This window comes from Haliaeetus leucocephalus, unplaced genomic scaffold (assembly GCF_000737465.1).
Source record: "Haliaeetus leucocephalus isolate CR32 unplaced genomic scaffold, Haliaeetus_leucocephalus-4.0 Scaffold184, whole genome shotgun sequence".
Taxonomy (NCBI): Eukaryota; Metazoa; Chordata; class Aves; order Accipitriformes; family Accipitridae; genus Haliaeetus; species Haliaeetus leucocephalus.
In genome coordinates, this window is record NW_010972620.1 from 14,051,166 (window position 1) to 14,066,511 (window position 15,346).

Genomic DNA, 15,346 nt, shown 5'->3' on the forward strand with positions numbered 1-15,346 from the left:
GTACATGTTATTAATAATAAGCTATAGGCCTGTTATAAAACATATGACTGTTCTCTATCTTTTGTTCACTAGCAGCAGCAAAGTAGGAAGAAGATGGAACGATTTTATTGTTGAGAAATGCCTAAAAGCCATTTTAATAGATAACAATTACCTTCTTAAAATAAATATATGAGCATTCCAGGTTCTCTTCTTTACCGAATTTGTATTTGTAATGGAAAGTTTACAATTAGACCTATTACCTAATCATCTTGTTCTGAGACTAGTTCCCTGTGTTACCATTCAGTTCATGGAGGCAGTCATACCATAAGAAAATTCATGCTTAAGCTACAACCATGATCCATTTTTTAATTGCTTCTTCTTATAAGGACAAAAAAATCTCCAGCAAGTGAAACAGACCTCCCCTAAAACAAAGAAGCATAGAGAGTACTTTCTCACAGATAAGAAGGAAACCAAAATCATGGGATGTCTGAGCACTTAGCTTCTGATAGATGACAATACAGGTCTACCTTTCCAAATGGTATGTTATCTCTTCTAGCCTCTCCTATCAATATCTAATGCAACTAGATGGTACTGCTTTCTGCGAAGTTGCCACAGCAGAGCACTGGGAGCTTGGGAACCTGTCTTGGAAATGGAATCCATTTCACACTGTAAGAAAGCTCCAATCTTCATAACATATTAAGAGAAAAGAAATAAGGACTTCAAAAGAGAACATCACTACCTTAATTCAAAATCCCACTAACCATTCCTCAGGATGGTATGATACATCTGTTTTTTCTACATTTATTTTTGAAAATTCCCACTTAGCACTTTCTAATTTGTCTTCAATGGCCCAAAACAAATGTCACTGGTAATGCTAACATCACAAGAAAACCAGCATACTTAGCAAATTTACGATGCTAGCAGCAAGAACTGGCTTCATAGTCTAGTCAATTCCTTTATTTTCTTTCAGAAACTAAACAAAAAAGAGCTATTTCATCCTTATGAAGCATAAATACTAACCAATACTTTAAAAATGCAGAAAAAATAACACTTATCTGATCTTTAAGTATAGGGAAACTAAACTTAAACTATAGGGGAAAAAACCAGGAAATTATAAAAAGATTCTCAATTTCAGATGCTTCTTACAATGTTCCTATTATCCATGCCTATGAGCACTCTAACAAAGATTTGTATTTCTGTGACTTGCATCAAACCCATTCCAAAATGAAACTACTTGACATAAAGTTGGTCTCAGTCAATTAATATACTTCCTGTTAATGCTGAAACAAGAACATTAATATTTTAGACACACCTCTTTCCACTCCCACATCTTCCAACCTCCAAACCAGAACATATAGAAAGAAGAACCAAGCATTTATGTCAGCTTTGTATAGTTTCTTTTTTCACCTCTTCTATAATATTGAATGACTTATAAGATCAAAGCTACTCTCTGATAACTGCTAATTATCTGAAGTGAGGCAAACAAAGACTATCACTCAGGAAAACTTGCATCCAAAGCAGCACGCTACCAAGAAAAAAAGAAGCCTGCCTTCATGGTATAACCAATGCAGACCCTATTGAATAGTGATGATGCAGAATTCTGCTAGATCAGGAAAGGGAATTCTAGAATTTAACACTCTTCCTAGATTTTCATTTTAGAGCTCAGTGTTGAATTTCAGACTTAGGCTTATAGTTTCAACAGACCCTAAGTGCTGCCCACTAAAAGATACATTTAAAAAACTCACATAGTTATGAAGGTATTCAGAATTCAGTTTATAAAGTAGTTTATAAGGTTTATCTGAAAGATCTCAGTTAAAAAATACTATCCAGAGTGTTCAACATAATTTCTCAGAAAATGACTGCATTCTTGAGCAATGATGGGGCTGGTATCTACAGTCAGAGTATAAGACATGTATTAAGTTATGCAGGAAACATCCCAAAAAGATAATTCCATTACACTGCTCGTGCTCTTCTGCTTATTAGTTTAACAAATGTTTAAGACTGTTTCATAAAATACAACCAGCAAACTGCTAGCTATATGCAGTTTGTTGCCAAATAAACCCAATGACTATAAAAGGAGTTTCGGGAAATAATTGCAGAGAAAATAGCTATTCCCACATTTTTGGCTTAGGGTCTCAACTTTTCTCACCCTTCCATCATTTCCTGCTTAAAGCACAGTATTCATTTACTAAACATCTACTAGATGTTTCAGAAAATGCATTTTTCAGCTCCTATGAAATGGTCCTGTCAGAATAAAAGAAATATTTCTAAAATGCTTTTGTTTTCAGCTTATTAGTACCTTATGCACTCTGTATAGCATCTTCTGTTATGGCTGACAGCGCCTCAGACACTGACAGGAGATCAGAAAAATACTTATGGTAAATACCTACATAAACTCTTTTAGCCCTACACTTCCAAAAACCATTCAGATGATAAAGGCTTCAGCTAATAACACCCTTTAGAGTTGCTGAATTTAATCTCTCTCACCTATCCTCTTGGTATATAATGGAAGCATGAGAATTACTATGCACACACATATCAGTCAAAAATCAAAGAAAAACATGACAAATTGTAGCAAACACAATGACATTAGGAAATAATACCATCACTAGTATATTCCAGATGTAAATATTTATTTTAACATTGATGTAAGAGTATTTCTTCGTAAGTTCTCAACAGTATTACAAACTAATAATATTGGAGGGTTAAGGGGTGAGGGAGTGTTGGGAGTGAGGGCAGGGAGTGGATTCATCATTTCAGGAAAACATGAAGTTCTTCCACTTATGATGACATTTCTTGATTTCTCTGTACTATACTTGTAGGATGGCTATCACCTTTGTTTCAACATAACGTCACTAAAAGAGAATCCAGAATTTCAAGAAAAATAATCGTTTAAAATAGATGAGTTATTGTGATATAAAAAATGCAAACTCTCAAGAAAGGGTATTTTTAGTGTCAAAACTTTCTTTCGTGAGTGTCTTTTCATTAATCTGACAGCAGATTTCAATTCAGATTGGTAGATCTACGCCCTGGAAAACACTCAGTTATGTGCATGATTCATTTTCTACATTGCTCTAAGAAGAAAAGAAGTTGCATGCAGTTTGGAATGCCCTAAATCATTTGAAAAAAGAAATTTTAGAATTTAATTTCATGTAAAGAATAAAAGGTATCTGGTTCATTTATTTGTTTAATACAGGTATTAAAATATTTATTTTAATTTGTACAATAAACCCAGTCTTTCTGTGTGTTTCCCTTATCTTTCCTCCTTTTATTATATCTGAAAAAACTCAATTTACAATTTACTGTGAGATTAGAAATTGACAGAATCTATGGCCAAGAACAGTTGATATATTACACAAATAAGCTAAAAAATTAATTCCCTTTCAGGATAAAGATATTAAGATTTTGTAAATTTTTTGTTCTTCTATTTCAGCAAATGTTGTGCAATGTCATCTTACCTTAACATTTCTAGTGGATTGGTCTCATGCACTTGGTTGCCACACCTGGGGCAGTCATTGCTGTCTTCAAAGTGTTGAACAATACAAGTCTTACAAACTGAGGGGGGAAAAAAGAAAAAAAACCTTAAGATCTAAATAATATTGCTTGAACATGACCTAATGATGCCAGCTAACTACTTCATGCATCAAAGATAAAAGACTATTATTTTAAAGCAAATAATGACAATGTATCTTATCCACTTCTTGCTCCTCAAAGCCATAGCTAGTTCTGCTCTGCCAAGACACTGAGTTCAGCAGCACAGGTTAGACAAGCGCTGCTTTAAAGTATGGAATATTTTTACTACTTAGAATTCTCCCAGCATCATAAAATGCAAACCCCATACCACGTAGCACAAGTAAAGAGCAGGTTCTGAGAAAGTGCATGCTGAGGAGCTCTAGCCCAGCAGAGACAATCATCGCTTCAGATGATCTGAAAATGACTTACGCACATTATTTTCTTTCTAGCAGTGTTGCTGGCAGCTGAAAATAGTGTTGTAAATACTTATAGTAAGAGAAAAGTTCACAGAAATTGTACACAGGTTCGAAGTGGCTATGCTTCCCTTTTGACACAGCACCTTGAAAAGCTATGACAGAACTAACAGTAAAAATTTAATACTTGAATCTTATAATGAAAAATCAGGATCATGACCATGGCAAGTATAAACAAACCCAAAACAACAATACGAATTTAAAATCCAATAAACTGAAATTAAACTAAAGAAGGTGCTACGCTACTGTTGCTTCCAAATGATTAATTGCAGACTGTAGATTTTACTGCCATTAATAAGAAAATGGAAGCCAAGCTGATGAGAACAAATATGCCTGCTATTATTACTGCATTACAACATTCCGGATGGAGATAAACTCTATCCTCTGTTTATTATTACTTCACCTAAACTGAAATGAGAACTGCAAATTCATCAGTAAATGGACTGAAAAAATAAATGGACTGCTGCAATTGCAATATGCTTTCTGCTGAAACACTGTAATTTCTTTCATCAATTACCTAAAGAACTAAGAGTACCTCTAAACAAGCTGGTAAATCCTAATTATATGACACTCTTTAAGGAATCTTGAAGTTCCTTTAACAAACGTCACCTAACAAGCAAAGCCCGCATTTATCTTTGCCTTAGTATGCTCAGAAGAGTTACTACGAATCAGCTGAAGCTGACAGTGCACACACATTAAACCTCCACGTAGGTGTTTCTTCCGACTGCTTTACGTTAACTTCATAGCTTTGGTTGAAATTGCAATGAACTTTCCCCTTTAAGTCCGACGGGCAGACTTCAGAGCTCTCGGGCTGGCTCTTGGCGCTCTCCCCAAGCTAAATGGCTCCAGCAGTGCTGGGTGCAGGGCAGATTTCCGATGATCTGGTAACACAAGCTGAGGAAGCCCACAAGTCCAGCCAGACAAGCCCGGTAAGTGGGGCGCAGTGCTGTCCTCTGCACACGGGGACTCCAAAGCAGCCGAGAGCACTGATGCTGAGAGCACCTTTCAGCCCTCAGGATACGAGTCAATTTTTGCTTAACCACAAGTTGGGAGGTATTTAGCGCTGGCATACAGATGCAAGAACTGGTAATCACAGAACTCTTCTTGTATCACAGATCTTTTATAATTTGTTAAAACTACTAGACTTAATCGATCTTTGCACATGCATTCCCTAACACTTCCACCGGGTAAGAAGTCTAGTACAGAGGAGCAAATGTAATGTTCTCTACCTACAACCTTTCTTCACTTTTCTATATGCTTTTTGTAACTAAAACAACTCCTAAAACTAAACATTTTGCTACTACACTTACAGAATACGAAGAATTTCACCACCCACCAAGAGCCCTCATGCCAGCCCAACAGAGCATTTAAGAACACACTTAAATTAAAACACAAGTCTGAATAACTGTTAAAATATATGTAGTTAAGATTTCTATAATCTCTCCTCAGTAGTATGACGGAGAATCTCCTCTAGGACTGAAAATAACAGAAGTTATCCTTGAAATTGAAAAGATATGAAGATTCTCAGCTCAAAGTTTTTCTTAAGACGTAGTGCCTGCACATGTTCAGCCCAGGAGCAAACATCACAAGGTGGAATTCTTTAGCTGATCAGTAGCTTCTCAGCCATCCCAGCTTCCATAACTATGTGAACTATCTTTCCTTCTGTCACCCACCTGAAATACAAAGACGCACAGGGAACAACTGAAGGCATAGTTCAGTTCCTTTACTAATCAAAACCCAGCCACATACACACAATGATAGAATAGGGAAGAGGCAGAGACAGTAAAATATATACAAAAACCACCCCTCCAAGAATATCAATCACCATTCTCTTAAGTTAATGCACTAGCTGGATAAATGTTAGAGCTTTCTGATTTCAACTAGCTATGCCAAGATTAAATAGATGTGGGATTTTTTTCATTTCTTTGCCTACATCTATTATATGCATTTTCAACTGTGTTGTTTGCTTTAGATATCACAGTTAATTTTTTTTGCGCTTTACCTTAAAATGGTTTAAGTTTTGTAAGAGTTTATAGATAAGAACACGATATTGCTCACCAAAAGGTGTCATGAATCTGATCCTGGTTCTAAGCAAAACTTCCAGCACCTTCAAAGGTAACAGAGTGTACCCTCATTTAAGGCACACAGCCCTGGAAAGGAAGGGTGTTGTACAGTAACATGTAATAAATAAAAAGCCCTCTCACATGTAGCTAGATAACAGGGTGCATGCTTGGTCCCCTGAGGTCAGGAAGTGTCACAAGTGGGTCTCAGAGTCACAGATGAAGAAGCAACATCACTTTCCCAAAGTTTCACTTTTTGAACAGACATAATGGTCTGTAAAAACATGTACTAAGGAACAAATAGAAATCCTACAGGTGCCCAGACCTGAATTACTTGCAAGCAGCCAACAATGCCATTCAAGTGCACAGACAGAATTTCATTAGCTGGCCAAACAACATAATGGAATATTCTCCAAAAATGTTCTCGCTTATCTTCAAACTCTAATTACTGTACCTTTACTTTTCTGATACTACCAGTAGTCCTGAAAATTGTCCAAAAAAAATGGCTCTGGCTAAATCACGAGCATGCCACGTCATTTAAATTGAAAAAAACCAACAGCCAATAACACTAATTAATACAAAATTCTGATACAGTGTTCATGAGAAAGCTAGGATGAAGTGAGCTTTTCTTTCTGAAATAGGCCATCTGAGTATCATGCCATTCATTTATCTTGCTCTTGAGAAGTGAAAAATGAGCCAATCATAAAAAGGTCCTACTCTAAACACATGACAGGAAAATCAAAACAGAAGACAATGTGGCACAAAACCATGATGGAGAAGGCTCTTTAATTGATAGTAATACCTACTGTAATCACTGTAAAAAATGAAAATGTTTCAAACAGAAGACCGCATGCAGACATAGTGGCTAAACTGCATTTAAACTTATTCATTTAAGCAACCCAGAATTTTTTAGAAAGAAGACAGTCTAGTGTATTGGTTTGCACGGCAAGGTTTTGGTAGCGGGGGGATTATGCGGGTGGCTTCTGTGAGAAGCTGCTAGAAGCTTCTCCTACATCCAACAGAGCCAACGTCACCCAGCTCTAAGACGGACCCGCCACCAGCCAAGGCCGAGCCCATCAGCGATGGTGGTAGCACCTCTGTGATAAATGTGATATTTATGTTAAGAAGGAGGAAAAGTTGCTGTGCAACAGAAACAGCAGCCAGAGAGAGGAGTGAGAACGTGTGAGAGAAACAACCCTGCAGACACCAAGGTCAGTGAAGAAGGAGGGGGAGGAGATGCTCCAGGTGCCAGAGCAGAGATTCCCCTGCAGCCCGTGGGGAAGACATGGTGAGGTAGGCTGTCCCCCTGCAGCCTAGGGAGGACCCCACACCAGAGCAGGTGGGTTCCCAAAGGAGGCTGTGACCCCATGGGAAGCCCGCGCTGGAGCAGGCTCCTGGCAGGACCTGCGGATCTGTGGAGAGAGGAGCCCACATTGGAGCAGGTTTTCTGGCAGGACTTGTGACCCCGTGGGGGACCCACGCTGGAGCAGTGTGCTCCTGAAGGACTGCACGCTGTGGAAGGGACCCATGCTGGAGCAGTTTGTGAAGAACTGCAGCCCGTGGGAAGGACCCACGCTGGAGAAGTTCGTGGAGGACTGTTTCCCATGGGAGGGACCCCACAGTGGAGCAGGGGAAGAGTGTGAGGAGTCCTGCCCCTGAGGAGGATGAAGCAGCAGAGACAACATGTGATGAACTGACCGTAACCCCCATTCCCCGTCCCCCGCTCTGCTTGGGGCAGGTAGGTAGAGAATCTGGGAGTGAAGCTGTGCCTGGGAAGAAGGGAGGGGTGGGAAGAAGGTGTTTTAAGATCTGGGTTTATTTCTCATTACTCTACTCTGATTGGATTGGTAATAAATTAAATTAATTTTCCTCTGGTTGAGTCTGTTTTGCCCGTGACGGTAACTGGTGAGTGATCTCTCCCTGTCCTTACCTTGACCCACGAGCCTTTCATTATATTTCTCTCCCCTGTCCAGCTGAGGTGAGGGGTGATAGAGCGGCTTTGGTAGCACCTGGTGTCCAGCCAGGGTGAACTCACCACATTTAGAAAAGGAAATATTGCCATGAATGCAAGTAGTTAACATTGTTGAAAATCATATCTTTCCCATTCATTAACAGAGGAGATGTCTTCTTCCTATTTATCAAAAAAAATCAGGACACTTTTGGGGCATGATTCTTCTATATTATTGAACTAGAGAGCATCAAAGCAATCAAATGTAGAGATATTAGGTCTGCGTGAAGTAAACCAAAGGACTAAATAGGATTAACCTATTAAATCCGATGGCAAATATAATTAAAGTCTGAAACAAGTCCTAGAATAAGCGCTTGGATGACTTCAATGAGAATGAAAATAACCATATTCTGTCCAAGCTTCTCAAGGAAGCTGTGAAATATGCTACTGTCAATTGAGCTCTTCAACAGCAGCACCCGATATCTCATAATCCTGGTACCTGTATTGTGCTGAAGGTGGAGATGATACAGTACTTCTGTCATGAGAAAGCATACAGATTAGTGGTGGGTGATGACAATACTGATGAGAACCACAAGGTTAAGAATCATCTGCTATCTCAGAAATTCCATTAGTTGAAGAACCTCATTTTAAAGAGTGTGGAGGAAAAAAGGCTGAGAAGCTAGTATGATGATGAAATTGTGAAGTCTAACACAGTTGTGAATAATGGCCATATGGAAATTCAGCTGAAAGTTGCTGAGGTAAGTAACATAAGGGTTTGGTTTACTGTAGACCTTTTCTGACTTGACTTCATAGAAACTGAGCTTAGGGATAACCCTTTTTTCAATGGAGAACTGCAAGTGAGATGGAGTTCCTCTTCTGCTAACTCCTATAATAAAGGAAGGTGTTGGTATATTTGAGGTTTTTTGTAAGCCTCCTGTCCAGTAGAAACAGCAACATCTCTATGGAGTCAGTCTGTCTAACCTGACACCAATTTTAAATGATTGATAAAGAATAAAAAAATTGAAAATATGGTATAAATGTAATTGGCATTGGTCAATATTCATTCTGGAACTGATAAGCCTAACCCCTAACCTTCTCTTATTTGGGAAATTTTTAGCAATGGAGACTAAGAGGATTAGCACAAAAATTCTTCAAAAGGATTACCAGTGGCTTCATATCAATACCAGAGTGGTTTCTTTTTTTCTGTAAGCAACTAGTACCAGCCTCCTTCAGAAAGCATTTCTCTGTGTTTTAAGAAAGCTATGTCTGAAATTCTTAGAAGAGAACTTAATTCCCTTCACTTGCTCTTGGGATCTCTGCTCCATTCACGTCAGAGAAGTTCTCAAAGTCTGTGATGAGATGACACTGATCTGACTGCTTTGAAAAGGACTCACTCATTTGTCTTAAAAATACATTTTAAACTTGGCTTTGCTAGGCTTTTTGTTTGTTTTCCAAACCAAAGACAAATAGGGCCTATCTGAGCCATGGCTTTCATTTACACCTAGAAGAAATTTGAAATTATTACTGTTCAGAAGAACTCTATGCCACAGGGCAGATAACTAACGTACTTATTTTAAGTCAGATGACTGACTCCCCAAAACCTCCCAAAAACTAAACACTGCTAAACATAAAGCCTGCTAAAATCCACAATAACATAACTTGAAGAAATATTTATCATATAAACCAATCTATGGAAAGGAACTAAATTCTTCAGACTGAATATATTCATGTGCTCTCTTTATACCTTTTTTTGAGAGATGGCACCCTTGGAAGCCATGTGTGGTCCAAGAAAGGGACTAATGATTAACGAAGGGCTTAATATCCAGTGTAAGAGAGGTCTCTGAGTAGAATATGTACAGACAAAACATCACAAGGAACCAAGAATCTTAAGCCATTCCTATATGGGTGTGTTCCCTACTCCAACAAACATACAGATCTGGATCAGGTCTTTGTGCAGCCAGCTCAAATCACAAGGTCATCTTATACCATGGAACACCCCTTAAAATTGTAAATCAATAGTGTAGTAATCTAAAACAACTTTTGCTTTTTCTCATGTAAACCTATGATGCTATGACGATTTGCCTGTCAAAACTAAATGTGATTTACCGATAATGTAAAAGTATAAAATACACATAAATTCTAGCACTCAAGAATAATGAACTGATATGTGATACTCCTAGCATGAGTAGGATCATCAACCAGTATTTTTAGATATGATAGGTATAATCATCCTCTGTTATTCTCAATGTAAAACACTGAACAAAAGCCTATCACTTTGAAGTTTCAGAGAACAGGATACAGGCTAAGTATTGGGTGAAAAGGGTAGGGAAAGAGGGAATCGTTAAACACAATTAAATTACAGATATATTTAATTCACCACCTATGGGGAAAAAAATAATAATAACGAAAAAAACAAACAAAGCCACAAACCAAAAACCTTTAATGCTTCCGGTACAGATTAACAAAATGACGTGGTTTCACTTGCTTTACTGTAGGTCACAGTGTGGCAGCAAACAGGCACAAGAAAACAGCTAACAAAATGTACACAGTTTGCAGAATTTTGAGGTATGTGCTACACATGACAGTGAAATGAGGACCTGAATTTCATGGTTGTACTACGACACTTCAGATGAGGCACAACAGAAGTTAAATGCACATAAGATGATTTACTAGAGCTGATAAAAGTACTTGTGTGACATATGCTAATTGTCTGGCAACCATAAATTACTACACAATGCTACATTTTCCAATACAGAGGTATCTGGTTCATGCATTCTTTCAGATCTCTGTAATCAGCTGAAAAATACAGATACAAGTGTCAGGACTGTGCTGTATGTCATCTTACGCAAACAAAAAAAGTACGTATCTTTTATTTTTAAAATGCTAATTAACAAGGTACCTAAATAAAACTTCATATTGCATTTTTTAAACAAAATATTTTACAAGAGAAAGTTTAATTAGTTAATTGCGGGACAAATTCTTTGTCAGAACTCATCCTTTGAAGTCTTCCAAGGATCTCCTCTCTCAAAGTTAATCACTCTTTGATCCAGTGAGCAAAGGAGGGGCACAGGATACACACAGCTAGTGGAACATCAAACCCATCTCACAGAGATGTAACAAGTCATTTGGTATGTTTAATGAAGTATTTAATTAGTATCTATTAATTAGTATTTAATTAGCTATCTTAAACCTGCCTTAGAAGCACTTACTTTTAGGGAAAGTGTCTGCATAAAAACAGGACAGAAAACTTTAATATACTTAACCATCCTTCTCAGAAACTATACATGTGAGACTACTCCACTGTCAATTACAATTACCAGACACAGTCAGACTGGATTCGCTACTGTTAAAAAGTAGCAGTAATTTCAGTACATGGTGATCAGGAAAGACTTTCTGGGTTGAAATCTTCTATTTCAAAATAAGACAGATCTGCTAACCTTTAAGACCTGCTACATGCCATTGTCTGCAGCTTTTGCAGGAAAAGAAGTATGAAAGTAGCTCAGCTTGCTTGTCTGCAGGTGGGAAATTTTGCTGCAGTAAAGTTCTTTTGGGATGTCCTGGTGAGACTGGAAGTTTTTAGCAAAATCTGAAAAACACTCTGGTTGCAAGATCAGTGGTTTGATATTGAAAACTACATCACTGGTCATTTTCCTGCATGGAAGGACTTTTCTGAAAGTTTCTAGACTGCATTGGCTGACAATTTCTTAAGGCAAATACTAGAGAGACCAGCTAGGAGTAATGTACCACTTGATCTGCTGTTCATAAACGGGAAAAAACTGGCGATGAAGACAGCCGCAGATGGCAGCTTGCCCTGCAGTGACCACAGGATGATGGAGTTCAGGATCTCGAGGAAGGATACAAAGTTAAACAGCAGAGATAGGATTCTGAACTTCAGGAGATGGGACTTCAGCTTGTTTAAGCAACTGCTAGTCAGATTTCCCAAGGAGGCTATCATTAGAAAGAAAGGTACTTAGGAGAGCTGGCTGGTTTTCTTTAAAGAAAATTTATTTAGACCTCAAGAGCTAACCAGCCCATCGCACAGGGAATTTTGTCAGAAGAACTGCTTAGTGCACAAGCTTCCTAATTAATATGCAAAAATAGAGCATATTAGAAGTGGAAACAAGGATGGGAAACACAAGTATATAAAACCATTGCTCTGGCACTTAGGGACAAAATTAGGAAGGCTAAAGCCCAGCCACAGCTAAAACTGATGAGAGACATAAGGGGATTCTGCAAGTATGCTAGTAGCTGAAGGAAGTTCAGACAAAATGTGGGTCTGTTAATGAATGAGGGAAACAATTCAGGAATAGATTATATAGAAAAGTTTGAAGTCCTCACTATCATTTTGCCTTGGTCTTCACAAGCAAGAGCCTGATCCCAGATCTCCATGTGTGTCGGCATGATTTGGGAAGGAGAGTTCTTAAACATCCTTGACAGCTGTGTAACAGACTAGGAAAAAAGGTCTCAGTCCATAGGACAAAACCATTCTGTTGCAAGTAGCAAAAAAGAAACAAAGTACTGAATTTGCAGAATAATTAATTATTTTGCAGTAATATAAGCATTTCCTTTCCAACAGAGATAGGAAAGTTTGTACTGCTGATGCCCAACTTGCACTTATTCTTCCCAGTAAATGGTGGATTAGTCTGTCCAACATTTCCAAAAAACCCATCAGAAACATCTCTTTATTAAAAAGCCACACATTTGTCGGAGCAGAACTTTACTACTCAACATTTTTCAGCAACACAGAAGATGTGAATTAACCGCTAACTCATTTGGTTACTACTGATCACATTAGTTCCTCTACAATCACTGGAGAACATCTAGGTCAATACACGCTTTTCATCTTGTCCAGAGTAATACATTGCACTCCCAGTATCTAATGAATGTATGCTGCTTTTTAAACCATTAATACCTGCAGATTTTGATCATTTGTGCATGAATTACAGCAATTAGTAGTACAAGACAAATACCAAAGGACAGCTAAAATCACTGTATTTTGTGGTAGCTATTTGGATGTGACTGAAGAACCATACCTGTACTTCAAAAAAAAAAAAAAAAAAAATTCTAAAAGCCAAAGTGTAAAATAACTTATCAGAGTATCTTCCTGAATTCTGCAACATGGAGATCACCTTTTCCTCTACAGACATAAGACTTCCATATCACCACTTGAAGCTTTTCATTTTCCTTTCCATCATTGTAAACTTCATATTTTGGCAACTAAACTTTGCTTTAAAGAAACACCACCTTCTTTCCTGCAGTTCTACTTAATGACCCAAACGTGGTAGCTTTTCTGGGAGGAAACCTGTGCAAATAGATGGCAGCTCAGTAAAATTCACATGTGCTTATCTGGTGCCTAGGCAGTAACACAGCTGTCTCAGTGAAGAGCTCACAATCTACAAGTGAACAAAAAACCCCAGATGTTGCTGAGAAAAAAATGCTCCTTGTGCCATTATTGTTTTGTAATGGGAACAAAAGTAAATAAACAAATAAATTATCCAAACAGAAATGTATCGTAATAAAACCAATTTTTTTTCTAAGTCTGAGTTAATTTCTGATGCAAGTTCTTTCCCCTCACCCCAACCTTTTAAAAGTTAGTACTGTTCATCAAACTTCAAGCATAAAAAAATTAACTAATGCTGGAACTTTTCCATTTTCTTTAAAGGAAAGGTAATTTAATAATAGCTAATATACCTCTCTCCCTCCTGTTTTATTTCAAGTTCTTATGACACTTTGCTTAACTTCTCTAGTCCTCAACTTAAAATCCTTTACTAAGTAACCCAAAAGAGAAGAATAATACTACAAAACACTTTATAATCCTTAGCTGGTATTAGACTCGGAAAAAGTCAGTTCAACATTATTTATTCTCAAAAACTAAACTAAAAATAATATTACTATAATGGTAAACAATATTATCTTTGTACTAGGAACAACATATAGGAATGATATGTTTTAATTCTCTATGTGCTTGATATACTAGGAACGTAACACCATAACACAAAAAATAACAGCGAAGGCAGTAACAACTGCAAGAACAACACTGTGCAGAAATGACAGGCCATGCTAAGCCAAGGCTTTTAACTGATATTTATTAAAGGTTTAAAAATAGGAAATCTACCAGAAAACATATAGTTCCCCTTACTCTTCTTTTAGAAGAATTCAGATTTTATTTGGAAAGATGCCAAGTTCTCAAGAAGGTCCAAGCAAACTATCTTCTATCCAAGAATAAATGTAAAAAAAGTCAAGCATGTGGAAGTAAGACGACTGAGTTTGATAGGACTATTCATATGTTTAATATAATTCATACACACCAATGTTTTAGAAGTATTAGGAGCATAAGCCAACCTGAATAATTTTTCCTGAGTCAGTTTCATTCAAAGGGATCTACTCCCTAAATAAATATTTTGCCAACTTTCAAGTATTTCTATGCATTGTGCCATGGAACGCATTACAGAGAGACGCGAGCCGGTACTGACCACACCGGCGTATCCGTCATGCGCACTGCCAACAGAGACATTGGCTTAACTTTCAAAAGCATAGTTATATTATCAAAATACCACACCAGACCTAACGATCTTACTTGTGATCAGCCAGGCCACAGTGATACACGTTTGGTGCTAGAGCCAGCACAATCACTGGTGGCGCTTGGGGGAAAGCCAAGGGGTATCTTTACTCTGCAAGGTGTTAAGCAGAGTCGACGTGCCCTCAAGATGACCCAGGTGGCAGGCCAGTGTCTAGGAAACGCCACCAGAAACCGCACAGCATTTCGTGCGACACTTCAGAGGTAAACAAAAACCGGCACAGAGGTCACATCAAACACGTAACACTTCGAGGAAGCATCGCTTGCGAAGAAGGGAATATTTTGCCAAGTACTACTTACAGGTATGGAGGCACTCGGTTACTGTAGTTGGCTTGATGAGATAGCCTTTACAGATGTAGCAGGTGATATGAGGATTGAAATCTTTCACCAAGTGCTTCCTCTGAGTAGCCATTCGTGGGGTGGGAAATGCTGGCAGAGTGCGCGGGGCCAGAGGAGCAAGTCCGAGAGGTGTCGACGCCCGCGGTTCACAAGAGCTGCGGCGCTGCTCTGTGCGGCGGGACTTCTCCAGGCATTTGCTCCTAGTTCTGGAGGTCTCACGGGGACATGGCTCGTAACTCCTGCTCCTGTGCCAGGCGAGTCATTTTCCTACCTGTAACACACGTGGAAAGGGAGAGAAGGGAGGGTAAGCCTGGCAGCACGGTGCCGATGCCCCGGAGGACAAGTGTCGCCGCGAACTTGGCAGGGGCACCCGCCTTTTTATTTACATAACAGCAGCTGCGTGCCCGGCGCTCGGCAGCCGAGGTCCGAGGCAGCGCCCCTGCCCCTGCCCCTGCCA

General features: G+C 38.6%; 1 protein-coding gene across 2 annotated transcripts in view; it reads right to left on the bottom strand.

The window, feature by feature from the left end:
- Window positions 1–15,163, bottom strand: part of PCGF5 (polycomb group ring finger 5) — a 30,668-nt gene extending 15,505 nt beyond the window's left edge. The window contains exons 1-2 of one of the 2 annotated variants that reach the window (XM_010564945.1): window positions 14,851–15,163; window positions 3,438–3,534 (exon numbers count right to left, since the gene is read on the bottom strand). In XM_010564945.1, coding sequence (XP_010563247.1) covers window positions 3,438–3,534; window positions 14,851–14,962 — 209 coding nt within the window. In that variant the 5' untranslated portion in view covers window positions 14,963–15,163. The remainder of the gene's footprint in view (window positions 1–3,437; window positions 3,535–14,850) is intronic. The other variant, XM_010564944.1, reaches the window with a different exon arrangement.
- Between the last annotated feature and the right edge of the window lie 183 nt (window positions 15,164–15,346).